The 15,902-nt window shown below is 38.1% G+C and overlaps 1 protein-coding gene across 3 annotated transcripts in view; it reads right to left on the reverse strand.

The window, feature by feature from the left end:
• LOC128220233 (protein O-mannosyl-transferase TMTC4-like) overlaps nt 1-15,902 on the reverse strand; it is a 54,277-nt gene that overhangs the window by 28,297 nt on the left and 10,078 nt on the right. For all 3 annotated transcript variants that reach the window (XM_052928537.1, XM_052928536.1, XM_052928535.1), the window contains 3 exons: nt 6,698-7,079; nt 3,797-4,016; nt 1,154-1,241 (listed from right to left, as the gene is read on the reverse strand). In XM_052928537.1, the coding sequence (XP_052784497.1) occupies nt 1,154-1,241; nt 3,797-4,016; nt 6,698-7,074 (685 nt within the window). In that variant the 5' untranslated portion in view covers nt 7,075-7,079. The remainder of the gene's footprint in view (nt 1-1,153; nt 1,242-3,796; nt 4,017-6,697; nt 7,080-15,902) is intronic.

Below are 15,902 nucleotides of genomic sequence, written 5' to 3' on the forward strand. Positions count from 1 at the left end.
CATACTCTGTTATATACTATGACCATAATGTCCTAGGTTCCATTAAAGAAGACATACTCTGTTATATATACGATGACCATAATGTCCTAGGTTCCATTAAAGTAGACATACTCTGTTATATACTATGACCATAATGTCCTAGGTTCCATTAAAGTAGACATACTCCGTTATATATACGATGACCATAATGTCCTAGGTTCCATTAAAGTAGACATACTCCGTTATATACTATGACCATAATGTCCTAGGTTCCATTAAAGTAGACATACTCCTTTATATATATGATGACCATAATGTCCTAGGTTCCATTAAAGCAGACATACTCTGTTAAATAGGATGACCATAATGTCTTAGGTTCCATTACAGTAGACATACTCTGTTATATACGATGACTAAAATGTCCTAGAGCCCATTAAAGTAGACATACTCTGTTATATAGGATGACCATAATGTCCTAGGTTCCATTAAAGTAGACATACTCTGTTATATATACATTGACCATAATGTTCTAGGTTCCATTGAAGTAGACATACTCTGATCCAAAGGAAGGCCATTATGTCCTAGGTTTCATTAAAATTGACATACTCTGATATAAAGGAAGGCCATTATGTCCTTGGTTCCATTCATAATGTCCTTGGTACTATTAAAGTAGACATACTATGATGTAAAGGAGGGTCATGCCCTTGGTTCCATTAAGTAGACATACGCTGACTTACTTTATGGTCATGCCCTTAGTACCATTAAGGTTGACATACTCTGACATATATAATGGCCATGCCCTTAGAACCATTAAGGTTGACATACTCTGACATATATAATGGTAATGCCCTTGGTTCCATTAAGGTTGACATACTCTGACATATGTAATGGTCATGCCCTTAGTACCATTAAGGTTGACATACTCTGACATATATAATGGCCATGCCCTTAGAACCATTAAGGTTGACATACTCTGACATATATAATGGTCATGCCCTTGGTTCCATTAAGGTTGACATACTCTGACATATATAATGGCCATGCCCTTAGCACCATTAAGGTTGACATACTCTGATAGTTCAATACATAACTTCTGTCTCCAAAGTCAATGAGAGAAAAAATGTAATACTGTCAATGACACCTAGCAACTTGTTGAATTGAAATAAGTGCTTACCTATTGAGCAAGCCTTTACGTAGAGCAGGAATGAAAGTATGAACAGTACAGCACACAGGAGATCTGCACGTCCTACTATACCAGACACCTGCAATAGTACACAGAAAGGAGAGCATGATGAATATGGCACACAGGAGATCTGCACGCCCTACTACACCGTACTCTTGCAATAGTACACAGGAAGGAGAGCATGAACACTATGGCACACAGGAGATCTGCATGGCCGACTATACTGGTCATCTGAAATATTACACAGAAAGAACAGCATGAACACTATAGCACACAGGAGATCTGCACAGTCTACTATACCGGACACCTGCAATAGTACACAGGACGGAGAGCATGAACACTATGGCACACAGGAGATCTGCACGGTCTACTATACCGGACACCTGCAATTATACACAGGACGGAGAGCATGAACACTATGGCACACAGGAATTCTGCACGGTCTACTATACCGGACACCTGCAATAGAACACAGGAAGGAAAGTATGAACACAGGAGATCTGCACGCCATACTGTACCGGACACCTGCAAAAGTACACAAGAAGGAGAGCATGACACTATGGCACACAGGAGTTCTGTCAGTCTACTATACCGGACACCTGCAATAGTACACAGGAAGGAGAGTATGAACATTATGGCACACAGGAGGTCTGCACGGTCTACTATACTGGACACCTGCAATAGTACACAAGAAGGAGAGCATGAACACTATGGCACACAGGAGATCTGCACGGTCTACTATACCGGACACCTGCAATAGTACACAAGAAGGAGAGCATGAACACTATGGCACACAGGAGATCTGCACGGTCTACTATACCGGACACCTGCAATAGTACACATGAAGGAGAGCATGAACACTATGGCACACAGGAGATCTGCTCGGTCTACTATACCGGACACCTGCAAAAGTACACAGGAAGGAGAGCATGAACACTATGGCACACAGGAGATCTGCACGGTCTACTATACCGAACACCTGCAATAGTAAACAAGAAGGAGAGCATGAACACTATGGCACACAGGAGATCTGCTCGGTCTACTATACCGGACACCTGCAAAAGTACACAGGAAGGAGAGCATGAACACTATGGCACACAGGAGATCTACACGGTCTACTATACCGAACACCTGCAATAGTACACAGGAAGGAGAGCATGAACACTATGGCACACAGGAGATCTGCACGGTCTACTATACCAGACACCTGCAATAGTACACAGGAAGGAGAGCATGAACACAATGGCACACAGGAGATCAGCACGGTCTACTATACCGGACACCTGCAATAGTACACAGGAAGGAGAACATGAACACTTTGGCACACAGGAGATCTGCACGGTCTACTATACCGGACACCTGCAATAGTACACAGGAAGGAGAGCATGAACACTATGGCACACAGGAGATCTGCACGGTCTACTATACCGGACACCTGCAATAGTACACAGGAAGGAGAGCATGAACACTATGGCACACAGGAGATCTGCACGGTCTACTATACCGAACACCTGCAATAGTAAACAAGAAGGAGAGCATGAACACTATGGCACACAGGAGATCTGCACGGTCTACTATACCGGACACCTGCTATAGTACACAAGAAGGAGAGCATGAACACTATGGCACACAGGAGATCTGCACGGTCTACTATACCGGACACCTGCAATAGTACACATGAAGGAGAGCATGAACACTATGGCACACAAGAGATCTGCTAGGTCTACTATACCGGACACCTGCAACAGTACACATGAAGGAGAGCATGAACACTATGGCACACAGGAGATCTGCTCGGTCTACTATACCGGACACCTGCAATAGTACACAGGAAGGAGAACATGAACACTTTGGCACACAGGAGATCTGCACGGTCTACTATACCGGACACCTGCAATAGTACACAGGAAGGAGAGCATGAAAACTATGGCACACAGGAGATCTGCACGGTCTACTATACCGGACACCTGCAATAGTACACACTACTATACCAGACATGTGAAGGACATGAAGGACAGCTGTATGTTTTAGAAAGAGCATTATCATCAACAGCAATAAATCAAATATAATAGTGTTTTTAGAACCTTAATATTGAGCCTTTCCTTTAACAACTAGTCACACAAATACTTGATTACCATAAAACTTCCATTACAATTCCCATTATTTATTTAATTTTTAATAAAATTATATTAAAAAAATATTTCATTACCATACATTACATATAAGTACTTTGGTGATCAAATGCAACACACATATCTTTCGTTAATTGCGATCATTCATCAGGCAAAAATAAATAAAAAGCTATTTGTTTCCACTTACATGTCCAAAAAAACAGGGTAGGTAGGTAGGCATAACTTCTTCTTTTTTTCTACCAGTAATTATTTTTTTGGAGAACCGGAATTCTGTACCAAACCGACATTATATAAGGGTACCGAGCATATCACTTTTGTAGAAAACATTTTGAATACTAAATGGTCAAATTTTAACAAATTCACATTTTGTAGGAAATAACGGGAAAAAAATCCACAATCTAAAAAAAATGTAGGGTCGGGAAGAAAAAATAATATTAGACGGGTAAGTGAAAACAAACAACTTATTAGTTTACGCCAAAGTAGTCTACAGGTAGTAGCTTACACTTTCAGTGTGTATAGGATGTACTGCAAACAGAATGGTGCACAACAGTGACGACCTCGCCGCCTTGAACTCGAGTGACCCCGTTGCCATGGAAACAGAGTAGCCACCAAACAGTATTGAGAACATACGGAGGAGTAGCACGGAGACGCCTGCGTGAAGGAGAATGTTCGGAATGTGGAAGAAGAGAGGATTTAAACCTCCTGCTAGTGCATAGCTCCATCTGAACAAAAAGACAATCAAAATATTCATAAAAATATTAATTGTAGCAGGGTTCTCAATAAGTTTCAGTTGAATCGTCTCAAATAGTAAAGTAACCGACCAGCTTCTGCTTATTCTTCTTAAAATTCATTTAGTTTTCCAAATTTGAACCGGCCCAATTGCCATTTGAACCATCCACTTTGGCCAGCAGCTGGTTCTTATTGAAAACACTGATTGTAGTCTTCCAGGTCAAACATTTTTTAGGAAATCCCATGATTCTCTGAAACAAATTACACCGAACATACTTCATAGTTAGCTTGAAACATAAGTGTACTGTGTATGTTGTTACAGTTAAACTGCAGTCATTCTGACAGGCATTCGTTAGAAATCCCGCATTCATTCGAGGTCGAAGCTTAGTCCCGACTTTTGTATATTCTATTTTCATATAAAATATACTGACACTGGATCGAAACCTAAATAATTCGAGTGGTCAGCACCATTGCCGGTCCCAAATATACAAATCATGCGCAAAACCTTATTATTACCTTGAGGTTATTATTTCACACATCTTCCTAAAAGCATGTTCCAAATAAATCAACAATTGGCAGGTTTTATCATTTTCAAAAGTTGTAAAAATTTGAAAAAAGGTGTGAAAATCCAATTTTCACTGTTAACGTTTGACAGCTAATAATTCATAAGGGCATTTGAGAAGACGTACATTGTGAACAATTTATGAATGGAATTTAATCATATTCTTATGTTGTTTGTTTAGTAAATGTTTTTGTATTTTGTAAAAATAAACTTTGCTAATTATTCAGTTATTGTTTTTTCTTCAACATTTTCACAATTTGTATACAACAGCTTTTGAACCAGGGCTTCTGAAAACCGGCAATTTGCCAGTCTGGACCGATTTTGACCAAGCCAGACCGATTTCAGATTCAAAAAGAGTAAAAAAAAATCGGTCCGAAATGTTCTCATTTTTTTATAATTTCAGTCCAAAACGACTAAGTTAGTAAAAAATGTGATACACAAACATTCTAGGGTCATTCACACATTCAAAATTACCCCCAATAAAAGTGTCCTAGTTACCATCAGACCAATGCGACCAGCAGCTTTTTTCGCTAGGCTGAACACTCTATAGCCTATCTGTTAATTAGCAGACGCTTGCAAACGGTCCAATCACGTGTATTGGTAGGTCGCAGAAGACACAATTAAACAAACTATGTGTTAATAATGTGCTTGCAGCTATCCTGATTTAGTGTTAAAATCGGTCCATATTTTCACATGGCAATATGCTATGTTGTCGACGATAATTACATGATAAATCCATTTGTTGATTACCAAACTGTTAAATTTAAATTGTAATTAAGAAGCATTGCTGGTTAAAAACGGTTTTAAAGATAAATGCAATTGTCATTGTTAATCCGCGAAAGCATTAAAATTTCGAATTAATTAACCTAGTCATATAGGATATATACTGAGACACGTTTGATTAACTACAGAGTCTGAGAGCTGAGCGCGCCGCTTACGTCATTTTAATTCGCAGTAATGAAATATTCGTCTTCGATATCAAACTTATAGCTTGAAGCCCCGATTATAAATCCAGATATATATCACTATTTAAGATAATAAGTTAATTACGATCGCAGTCGTTCTTGTTAGAAATGCTGCAGAACTCGATGAGGATCTCATTTGAATTAAGCTTGTATCAATGACTACCGGTATCTAAATCGGCTATGATGGCTCTAGAGCCCTCTTACAAATTGCCACATCACGAAAAAATATTGACAGAATACACGTCGCGAATATGTGTGACTTTTCTATATTATCAGACTTTTGAACAGGTCTATCTTTTTTGAGGGGGGGGGGGGGATAATTTTTTTGTGGGGGGGGGGGGGGGGTTGTCGCCAGGTCTGGACTGATTGAGGTTCCAAACTTTTAGAAGCCCTGTTTTGAACATATGAGTGATTACTACAACTCAATACATAATCGGTGCCAAAGTAAACTTACAACTACAAATTTTAAAAATACATTGTAAGACATTTTATAACAGACTTAAATGGAACCTTGGGTCATTCAAAACTTTGGGTCACTCAAGGTTTTAGATCGGTCACCCCTGTCCTCGAGCAATCGCAGTTTTACTGTAATTTTAATTCCAAAAGACCTTATAAATATCAATCTCAACAAAACTCATTAAACTTATACAAAGTGAAATTCCTGTTTTGAGAATGGTTTTGTTACTGACAATCATTAATACTAAACATCATCTAGGATATAAGTAACTTGTGTTTCCCATGCAGATGGGAGAATTTGACCCAATAGGGCTCATGTAAAAGCCAGTATCAACATTTGATGTATCTCGCCAAGTTACAGGTTACCAAGTGTGCACAAGGGTTTGATTTTGCCATCTGTTCTTGACACACATGACTGATTTACTTTATCTCCTTTACTGACTTATAACGCCAAATAATTCAAATAAACAGTTGACATTATTTAAATTTATCATTTATTTGATTTTGCACGTCAGGTTTGTCACAATTGAAGATTTCATTTAAATGTTTTCAATTGGTGTGGGTAACTAATCTTCAATGGCGGACAGAAGAGTGATTTTTCCAGCACTAAGGTCACATGACCAGAAATACTCGTCCAGTTTGCAAGAACATCATATCCATGTCAACATCAGTTGGAATTAGAGACACATACCTGAATGTTAATGTAGTAAGTGGTCTATAGGATTTGTGACTTGTCTTTGAATCCAACTTCTTTCCCCAGAAATCATTTGAGAACACATTTGCGATGGGAGTGTCTGGTAGCAGATCCTTGTTACCGACAATAGCCTCGCTATCATCAAATACAAAATCACCATTGTATGTGATCACAAAACATGTCACTGATATCATGAATACTAAGGCCGCTGCATGGGAATATTTTAATCGGGGGATTGGGAGAAAGTTTTCTGGGTTTGGACGGAAGCTGATGGCAGGATCTGGTAGGTCAGGCTCAAGGGAACCTGCCCCGTTAACAGCCGCGCCATTCATGAAGTAGCCGTTCTTATAACGGTGGGACCTCTTTAAGTGCATTCATTCTGAAAGTAGAACATGTACACAGTTTTGCATGTTTCTATTCTATAATTCTAGGACATTATAATTTAACTTTAAAAAGGTTTCCATTAATATTAAAAAAGAATAAAAAATCTTGTTACTTAAATTATCTTCAAACAAGTATGCACATTTTTCCAACAAAGCTTGAAGTAAAGAAGTAAAAATAATGTTTCATTAGTTATTAGTAAGGCTTTTTTTCAGTTTGACATAAACTAATATCAGCATCATTACATCTTAAATGGGGATGTTTTCGGATGTGCATTTCCATTCACAAGTTTCAAATTTAAAGACACTGATAAATAACAGATAGATGATAACAATTATTGCCAATATGGTGTCAAACCGCACCCAATTTGTATAAATGTCATCCATTATGATATATCTTTTACAGTTGAATGCACAAAAAAGACTCATTTCTGCTCATATAATAGTATATCACAGCATAAAACATAATTACAATCATAAACTCTTCCTTACACTAATAAACAGTGGTTTACACCACAGGGCAAAACTGCATGAACCCATATATATATTGGCGTGAAATTGTGCCAATTTATATCAAAATTAAAAAATACATAATCAACAGCAAGATGTTTGTACATATTATCTTTGTTTTTGTTTATTTATTAATTCTCATATCAGAACAATAATCATGCCAAGCTCTTATAACCATGCAATTATAAAGGAGGGCTAATAAGAATAAGGATATCCGGATATATGCATTCTACTTAAAACATGGTAGCCATGACAACATGCTAGTTGTATTCATTCGGATATCAACTAGTTTCAACATTAAAATGACTGGCTCATGATTTGTAAAAATGCACTCTTTTTTATTACAAATAAAGTATTGCAAATCATAAGGAGCGTTAAAACTAAGATACTGACAGCTGGAACCCTTCAGTAAATGTTGATTTCACTCAATTATCGTCTTTGAAGACCACAATTTTCAATCACGTTTTTAAGCATTGAGCAATTTGATTGGTTTATTAACATTAGCACATGATGTTATCCATGTATTCTCAAGAGTCAAAATATCTAACTACTGTTGAAAAAGTCCTTGTGGCTTTTAGATAAGGCGTCGGTCCTCTATTTTTTTCTTGACTTTACGCACCCACCAAAATAAAAATATTTATATATGGTACTAGAACTGTATTTTTTTCTGCTATTTTGATATCAAAGAGTAATATAATGATAAAGTAAGTGTTTTCAGATGCTTTACCAGAAAAACTTGGGCTAAAAACTTGGGCTAAAAACTTGGGCTAAAAACATGAGCGAGTCCCTTGAAGACACATGCCACACATGACATTATGCTACTGCTGGTCTGTCAATGCCATAAACCAGAGAAATAATTGGCCTCCTGTGTGATTGTGTATTACCATGGTATCAGTTCTTGAGCATGTCTTCAATGGTTTTGTTTTGGTGGTCTGTTAAAATTCATTAGAAATCCATTGAACTTGATCTTCACCTCAACAATCATACAGAATGTACCTAAAATACATATCATGGAATCTATGTATAAGAAATTGTATCCATTATATGTTTTTCGGTGGTTTATCAGTGAAATAAAAATGATATAACAGTTTGATATTTTTCTATGATTTGAAATTTTAGCTTGCTCCCACTTTAAAACAAAAAGTCAGCAGGCACTGAGGGCTGTGACAGTCAGTTTCAATGACATTTCCAAAATGACATTACATTTCAATACAATTTGGATACAAAGTGTGTGTTTCAGTGTAGGATAATATATAGAGAGCACCTTAAGCTCTATTTCAAGAATGGCATAGGGGTGAATGAAATATTTACTTTTAGTGTTCAAGAGTGAAATATATTGCAATCTTCCACAGAAACAGAACAATTATCCTTTTTGTCATTATCAACCAGGACTTGTATCTTTAATATGACAAGTCATGAAACAAAAGCCATTATGACATTAGAAAAATTATTTATTACAACCATAGGTGAAAAAAAAGAAAAGTTTTTGTCACATTCAAATAAGGTGTGGGGGAAGCTTCACGGTAACGATTTGTATATGATACAAATTATGGAAATCTTGGCAAAACTGATTACTAAGATTGGTCTCCAATATGATAGCATCGCTTGTTAAATGATGTATGACAGCTTGTTACAGCGATATGACTGTTGTCAGTGGGTGTATAACAGTTTTAGGATTATACTTCAAGGTTAGGCAATTAAGTCCTCAGTTTGTGGTATTATAAACGTCTATATCATAAGAAAAGGTATTACAAAATCTCTACCTATTAGATTAAATCAAAGAAATTGAAAAAAGGCACTAATTAAGGAATAGTTGGTGTTTCTTTTTGTTTAGCTAAAATGATTTTTTTACATAAGTAACATTACTTAATTAAGCCAAGCTGCTGACTTAATTGTTTAGTAAAGTAAAATATTTCTTAGTTTTTGTTGACCGACAGAACGCTGCTACTTAAAAAATGCTTATACGGCTGCCAAATGACCCAAAATAAAATCATGTGTCTGAAATAATCGAATGTCATTTCTATACATTTTGTTTATCTCTTTTTGCTTTCGACAATGTTAACATAATATATAATCTATCCTTGACCACACTGCCGCCAGTGCACGCACACTGTGGCAGCTAGGACTGTGACTAATCTCGGTCAAATTTAAACCTTCATTCCATTACTACGCTATACTTCAGAATGACTGGAAATTTCATTTTCAACTTGAAAACTAAACATAATTCAAATAAAATATTCTGAACAAGAACAGTATTGAAAAGTCTAACAAATGTTTAATAATCTTTAAATTCAACAAAAATTCACTTTAAAAACTACCAAATCAAATATTGAAATTGCACTTCAATTTAGGTAGAATATTTTTATATAAACAAGAGGCCCAAAAGGGTCTATGCTCTACTGGCATGGCTCTTGTGGTCATTTTCAATCCAGAGCATGTACGTTTGAGTAATATGCAACAAATATATAGTTCACATTTTGTGTTTGGTTTAGCTGAAAACGCTGCACGTTCAACATCTGAGGACAGGAAGTGTTGTAAGCAGATTAGTTGCATGAACTATTTTAATATGTGCCAAGTAAAGGTCATCTGAGGGTAAAAAGTATTTGCTTTCAAAACTCATGGTCAAAATTTCATTTCTGTAGCTATAAAAATAAAAAGTCGGTGGCTTTAAAAATAAAAAGTTGGTCAAAGGTCAATGTCAAGGACATCTGAGGACAACATTAATGCTTGTTTGCAAAACTGTTCACATGGTCAAAATTTCATTACTGTAGCTTTAAAAAAAATAAAAAGTAAGTCAAAAGGGGTGGGGCCAGCTTTTGCCCAAGGGCATTATTTCAAATGTTTTCAAATGCATCATATGATGCTCTACAACAAATATCAAACGTATGGGCCTTGTGGTTTGAAACAAGAAGATTTTGAAAATATTTCTTAAATAAGTCTCTAGGAAAATTTTGACACCAAGGGCAGTGCCAGTTTTGACCCAAGGGGCATAATTTGAACAACCATGGTAGTGGACCACTAAATAAAGCCTTGTTCATATTAGCCAGGATTTGCATAGTGGTTTCAGACAAAAAGGTTTTAATCATTTCCCAATTTAAGGGGGGGGGGGGAGTCCGTCCCTTACAAAGAAAAGAGAACTCTTCCCAGGGCCTCTGCCAACGAGGTCGTTTGTGTTGGCCACACTGGTCCCTTGCGGGACGATCTCCATGGGGGGGCAGTAATGACCCCAGGGGCATAATTTGAACAAACCTTCACAAGCAATTGTGACTTTACATGTAAACTTGGCTGAAAATAGACTTCGCTCATGTAGACTTGGCTAAAAATAGACATGGCTAAAAATAGCATTTTTTTAATACTTTTAAGACCCATAATCCAAGCATGCATGTGCGGATCTGGCTGGTTTTCGAAAGGAACCGAGCTCTTATGGATATCTAAATACTGTACAAGTTTCATCGAGATACAATCAAAACTGAAGACTGTATCATGTTCACAAGCAATTGTTTACAGACGCACTGACGCACAGACGCACATATGACGTACACATTACCATCGCATAAGCTCTGCTGGCCTTTGGCCAGTTGAGCTAAAAACAACTATTCATGAGTCAACATTTGCATTGCATTAGCACAACTATTACTGGTATGATGATGTTGGTGTTGTTTATTTGTAGTGGTACTTGATATTTAAGGATTGCACAGTTTAAAATATTCTGGTGTGATCATTTGCAATAACTTGATCAGCCTGTATTTGTAACAGAAACTTAATATTCAAGCAAACAGGAAACACAACATGTTGCCAAACAAAAATTGAGATTCTCATTTAGAATTCAATGAAAATTTAATGAAGCATGCCTGCACCTCGTGAACATTCCCATTAAAATAACATCCATTTATTATAACCAATGTCTAGTGTTTGGTTATAATTTATTTGATACCTAAACTAAATTTTCTCCTTTTTGACATTGAAATTTCACATTTTTCATAAGGTAAGAGGTTTTTGCAAATTTTAAATAAAATTACATTTCATGATATTAACATCTATTTAAGCGTGAGTCATCATTACTATATCCACTGTATTCATTGTTGCTGGTGTACAATACATACGAAATCTTCATTTACTACAGACCACAAAATGGAAATGTTGTCTTGCAACAAAACTAATTCACTTCAATGAATTTTAAATACAATGACAATACACTTCATTTTTACTTTAACTTATTATGCAACATTTGTACAGATTCCAAACCTTGATGATAGTGTAATCTGGCAATGCGGGGAGGACCTAACAAATGAATTTGCAGATATTCACAATTCATTACATGCTATAGTTCATGTATTACAAATTAGACAAAATTATTCCAAGGGCTCTGGCTACAGCGACCACCAGAAACATGATTCAAACTGAATGGGGACTGGTCGGTGACTATTTGCGACTAAATGGGGACTGGTTAGTGACAAGTTGTGACTGAATGGGGACTTGGGGTGACTATTTGCGACTAAATGGGGACTGGTTGGTGACAAGTTGTGACTGAATAGGGACTTGGGGTGACAAGTTGTGACTGAATGGGGACTGGTAGTTGTGACTAAATGGGGACTGGTTGATGACAAGTTGTGACTGAATGGGGACTTGGGGTGACTATATGCGACTAAATGGGGACTGGTTGTTGACAAGTTGTGACTGAATGGTGACTGGTTGGTGACAAGTTGTGACTGAATGGTGACTGGTCGGTGACTAGTTGTGACTGAATGGGGGTTGGTAGTTGTGACTGAATGGTGACTGGTCGGTGACTAGTTGTGACTGAATGGGGACTGGTAGTTGTGACTGAATGGTGACTGGTCTGTGACTAGTTGTGACTGAATGGTGACTGGTCGGTGACTAGTTGTGACTGAATGGGGACTGGTAGTTGTGACTGAATGGTGACTGGTCTGTGACTAGTTGTGACTGAATTGGGACTGGTAGTTGTGACTGAATGGGGACTTGGGGTGACTATATGCGACTAAATGGGGACTGGTTGTTGATAAGTTGTGACTGAATGGTGACTGGTTGGTGACAAGTTGTGACTGAATGGTGACTGGTCGGTGACTAGTTGTGACTGAATGGGGGTTGGTAGTTGTGACTGAATGGTGACTGGTCGGTGACTAGTTGTGACTGAATGGGGACTGGTAGTTGTGACTGAATGGTGACTGGTCTGTGACTAGTTGTGACTGAATGGTGACTGGTCGGTGACTAGTTGTGACTGAATGGGGACTGGTAGTTGTGACGGAATGGTGACTGGTCTGTGACTAGTTGTGACTGAATTGGGACTGGTAGTTGTGACTGAATGGGGACTGGTAGTTGTGACTGAATGGGGACTGGTCGGTGACAAGTTGTGACTGAATGGGGACTGGTAATTGTGACTGAATGGGGACTGGTCAGTGACAAGTTGTGACTGAATGGTGACTGGTCGGTGACAAGTTGTGACTGAATGGGGACTGGTCGGTGACAAGTTGTGACTGAATGGGGACTAGTCAGTGACAAGTTGTGACTGAATGGGGACTGGTCGGTGACAAGTTGTGACTGAATGGGGACTGGTAGTTGTGACTGAATGGTGACTGGTCGGTGACAAGTTGTGACTGAATGGGGACTGGTAATTGTGACTAAATGGTGACTGGTCAGTGACAAGTTGTGACTGAATGGGGACTGGTAGTTGTGACTGAATGGGGACTGGTCGGTGACTAGTTGTGACTGAATGGTGACTGGTCAGTGACAAGTTGTGACTGAATGGGGACTGGTCGGTGACTAGTTGTGACTGAATGGTGACTGGTCAGTGACAAGTTGTGACTGAATGGGGACTGGTCGGTGACTAGTTGTGACTGAATGGGGACTGGTAGTTGTGACTGAATGGTGACTGGTCAGTGACAAGTTGTGACTGAATGGGGACTGGTAGTTGTGACTGAATGGTGACTGGTCAGTGACAAGTTGTGACTGAATGGGGACTGGTAATTGTGACTGAATGGTGACTGGTCGGTGACTAGTTGTGACTGAATGGGGACTGGTAGTTGTGACTGAATGGGGACTGGTCGGTGACTAGTTGCGACTGAATGGGGACTGGTAGTTGTGACTGAATGGTGACTGGTCGGTGACTAGTTGTGACTGAATAGGGACTGGTTGGTGACAAGTTGTGACTGAATAATCCTTCTGGGAATACTTGTGATAAAATGTTGCTGTAGTGCAAAGACAGGTCTTTGTGACATTGTGACATAATGCCAACCCAACAGTGGATGATCAGGGAATCTTAAGGTAGCCAGTTTCCGATGAAGAGCCAGTTGGTCACAGCCTCATCTCTGATTTATAACAGGTAAGTCTTCAAAAGGTTGTAAAATAGTCAACATTCTTATTAAAAAAACAAGAGGCCCATGAGGGCCTATGCTCTACTAGCATGGCTCTTGTGGTCATTTTCAATCCAGAGCATGTATGTATGGGTAATAGGCAACAAATATATAGTTCATGTTTTGTGTTTGGGTTAGCTGAAAAGTTCACGTTCAACATCTGAGAACAGAAAGTGTTGTAAACAGATTAGTTGCATGAACTATTTTAATATGTGCCAAGTAAAGGTAATCTGAGGGGAAAAAAACTGCTTTCAAAATGGTACTCATGGTCAAAATTTCATTTCTGTAGCTTTAAAAATAAAAAAGTTGGTCAAAAGGTCAAAGTCAAGGTCATCTGAGGCCAACATTGATGCTCGTTTGCAAAACTGTACACATGGTCCAAATTTCATTGCTGCAGCTTTAAAAATAAAAAAAGTAGGTCGAAAGGGGTGGGGCCAGCTTTGGCCCCAGGGGCATAATTTCAACGGTTTTGCTAGATGGTCTTCATATGATGCTCCACAACAAATATCAAAGGTATGAGCCTAGTGGTTTGAAAAAAGATGATTTTGAAAATATTTCTTAAATAAGTCTCTAGGAAACTTGTGACCCCCGGGGGTGTGCCAGTTTTGACCCCAAGGGCATAATTTGAGCAACCATGGTAGCGGACCACTAAATTATGCCTTATTCATAATAGCAAGGGTCTGCATAGCTGGTTCAGACAAAAAGATTTTCAAGCATTCCCTATTTAAGTATACCAAACCTGTGAACCCCGGGGGATGGCCAGTAATGTCCCCAGGGGCATAATTTGAACAAACATTCACAAGCAATTGTGTTTAGATGGATGCGCGAACACACAAACATAGATTTTGTGAACCCGGTGGCATGGCCAGAAATGACCCCAGGGGCATAATTTGAACAAACATTCACAACCAATTGTGTGACCAATAGAGTTAAAAATGGCCTTTGGCCTTTCAACAAAAACTAGGGAGAGTAATTCACAAAATCAACTGCAGAACGAAAAAGCAAGTTGTCTCCCTTTAATCATAGACTTGACTTTACATGTAAACTTGGCTAAAAATAGACTTCGCTCATGTAGACTTGGCTATAAATAGACTTAGCTAAAAATAGCATTTTTTTAATACTTTCAATTCCCATAATCTAGGCATGCATGGGCGGATCTGGCTGGTTTTCAAAAGGGACCGAGCTCTGATTGATATCTAAATACTGTACAAGTTTCATCGAGATACAATCCAAACTGAAGACTGTATCATGTTCACAAGCAATTGTTTACAGACGCACTGACGCACAGACGCACATATGACGTACCCATTACCATCGCAGCACAGAGGAAACCAATCTGCTATTAAAATAACACCATTTGGAGATGCCTTATCTAAGGAGACCAATCAAACCTCTGATCAACCAAATCAGTCTCTGCAAGTCTTAACTGACAGTGCATGAGATACTTAACTCTGATTGGCAAGTTTAACATGATGAACAATATATAGTTGGTAAAACGTGTATCTGTATCTCTTTAACTCTGCAGTGAAACCTTTCATGAATCAATCATGTAGTGAATTTAAAACTCAGCAAGAGATTCATTAACTGACAATTGTCTATTTTTAGTTAATGATGTCACAAATTCTAAACCTCCCCAAATCAAAAAATCAGGAAAATATCAAAAAACTTCTAGTAACAAAAGTGCAGTAATACAACAGTTGAAAAAGTTTTATTACCATGCTGGGACTTTAAGGGAGTCACAGAAATTACATCTGCAATTTCAAAATCAATGATCCAAGCATATAATGAATGCTCGCAGCTTTTTGGCTTGAGTATAATTTTGAGGAGAACGTTCTTATATGACAGAATATGAAGATTTTCAAGAATAACTCTCAATAACAAAATGACAAACAATTTTGCAACATAAAGACACATTTATGACAATTTCATATATTAACATGACAT

This window comes from Mya arenaria, chromosome 15 (genome assembly GCF_026914265.1).
Source record: "Mya arenaria isolate MELC-2E11 chromosome 15, ASM2691426v1".
NCBI classification, from domain to species: domain Eukaryota; kingdom Metazoa; phylum Mollusca; class Bivalvia; order Myida; family Myidae; genus Mya; species Mya arenaria.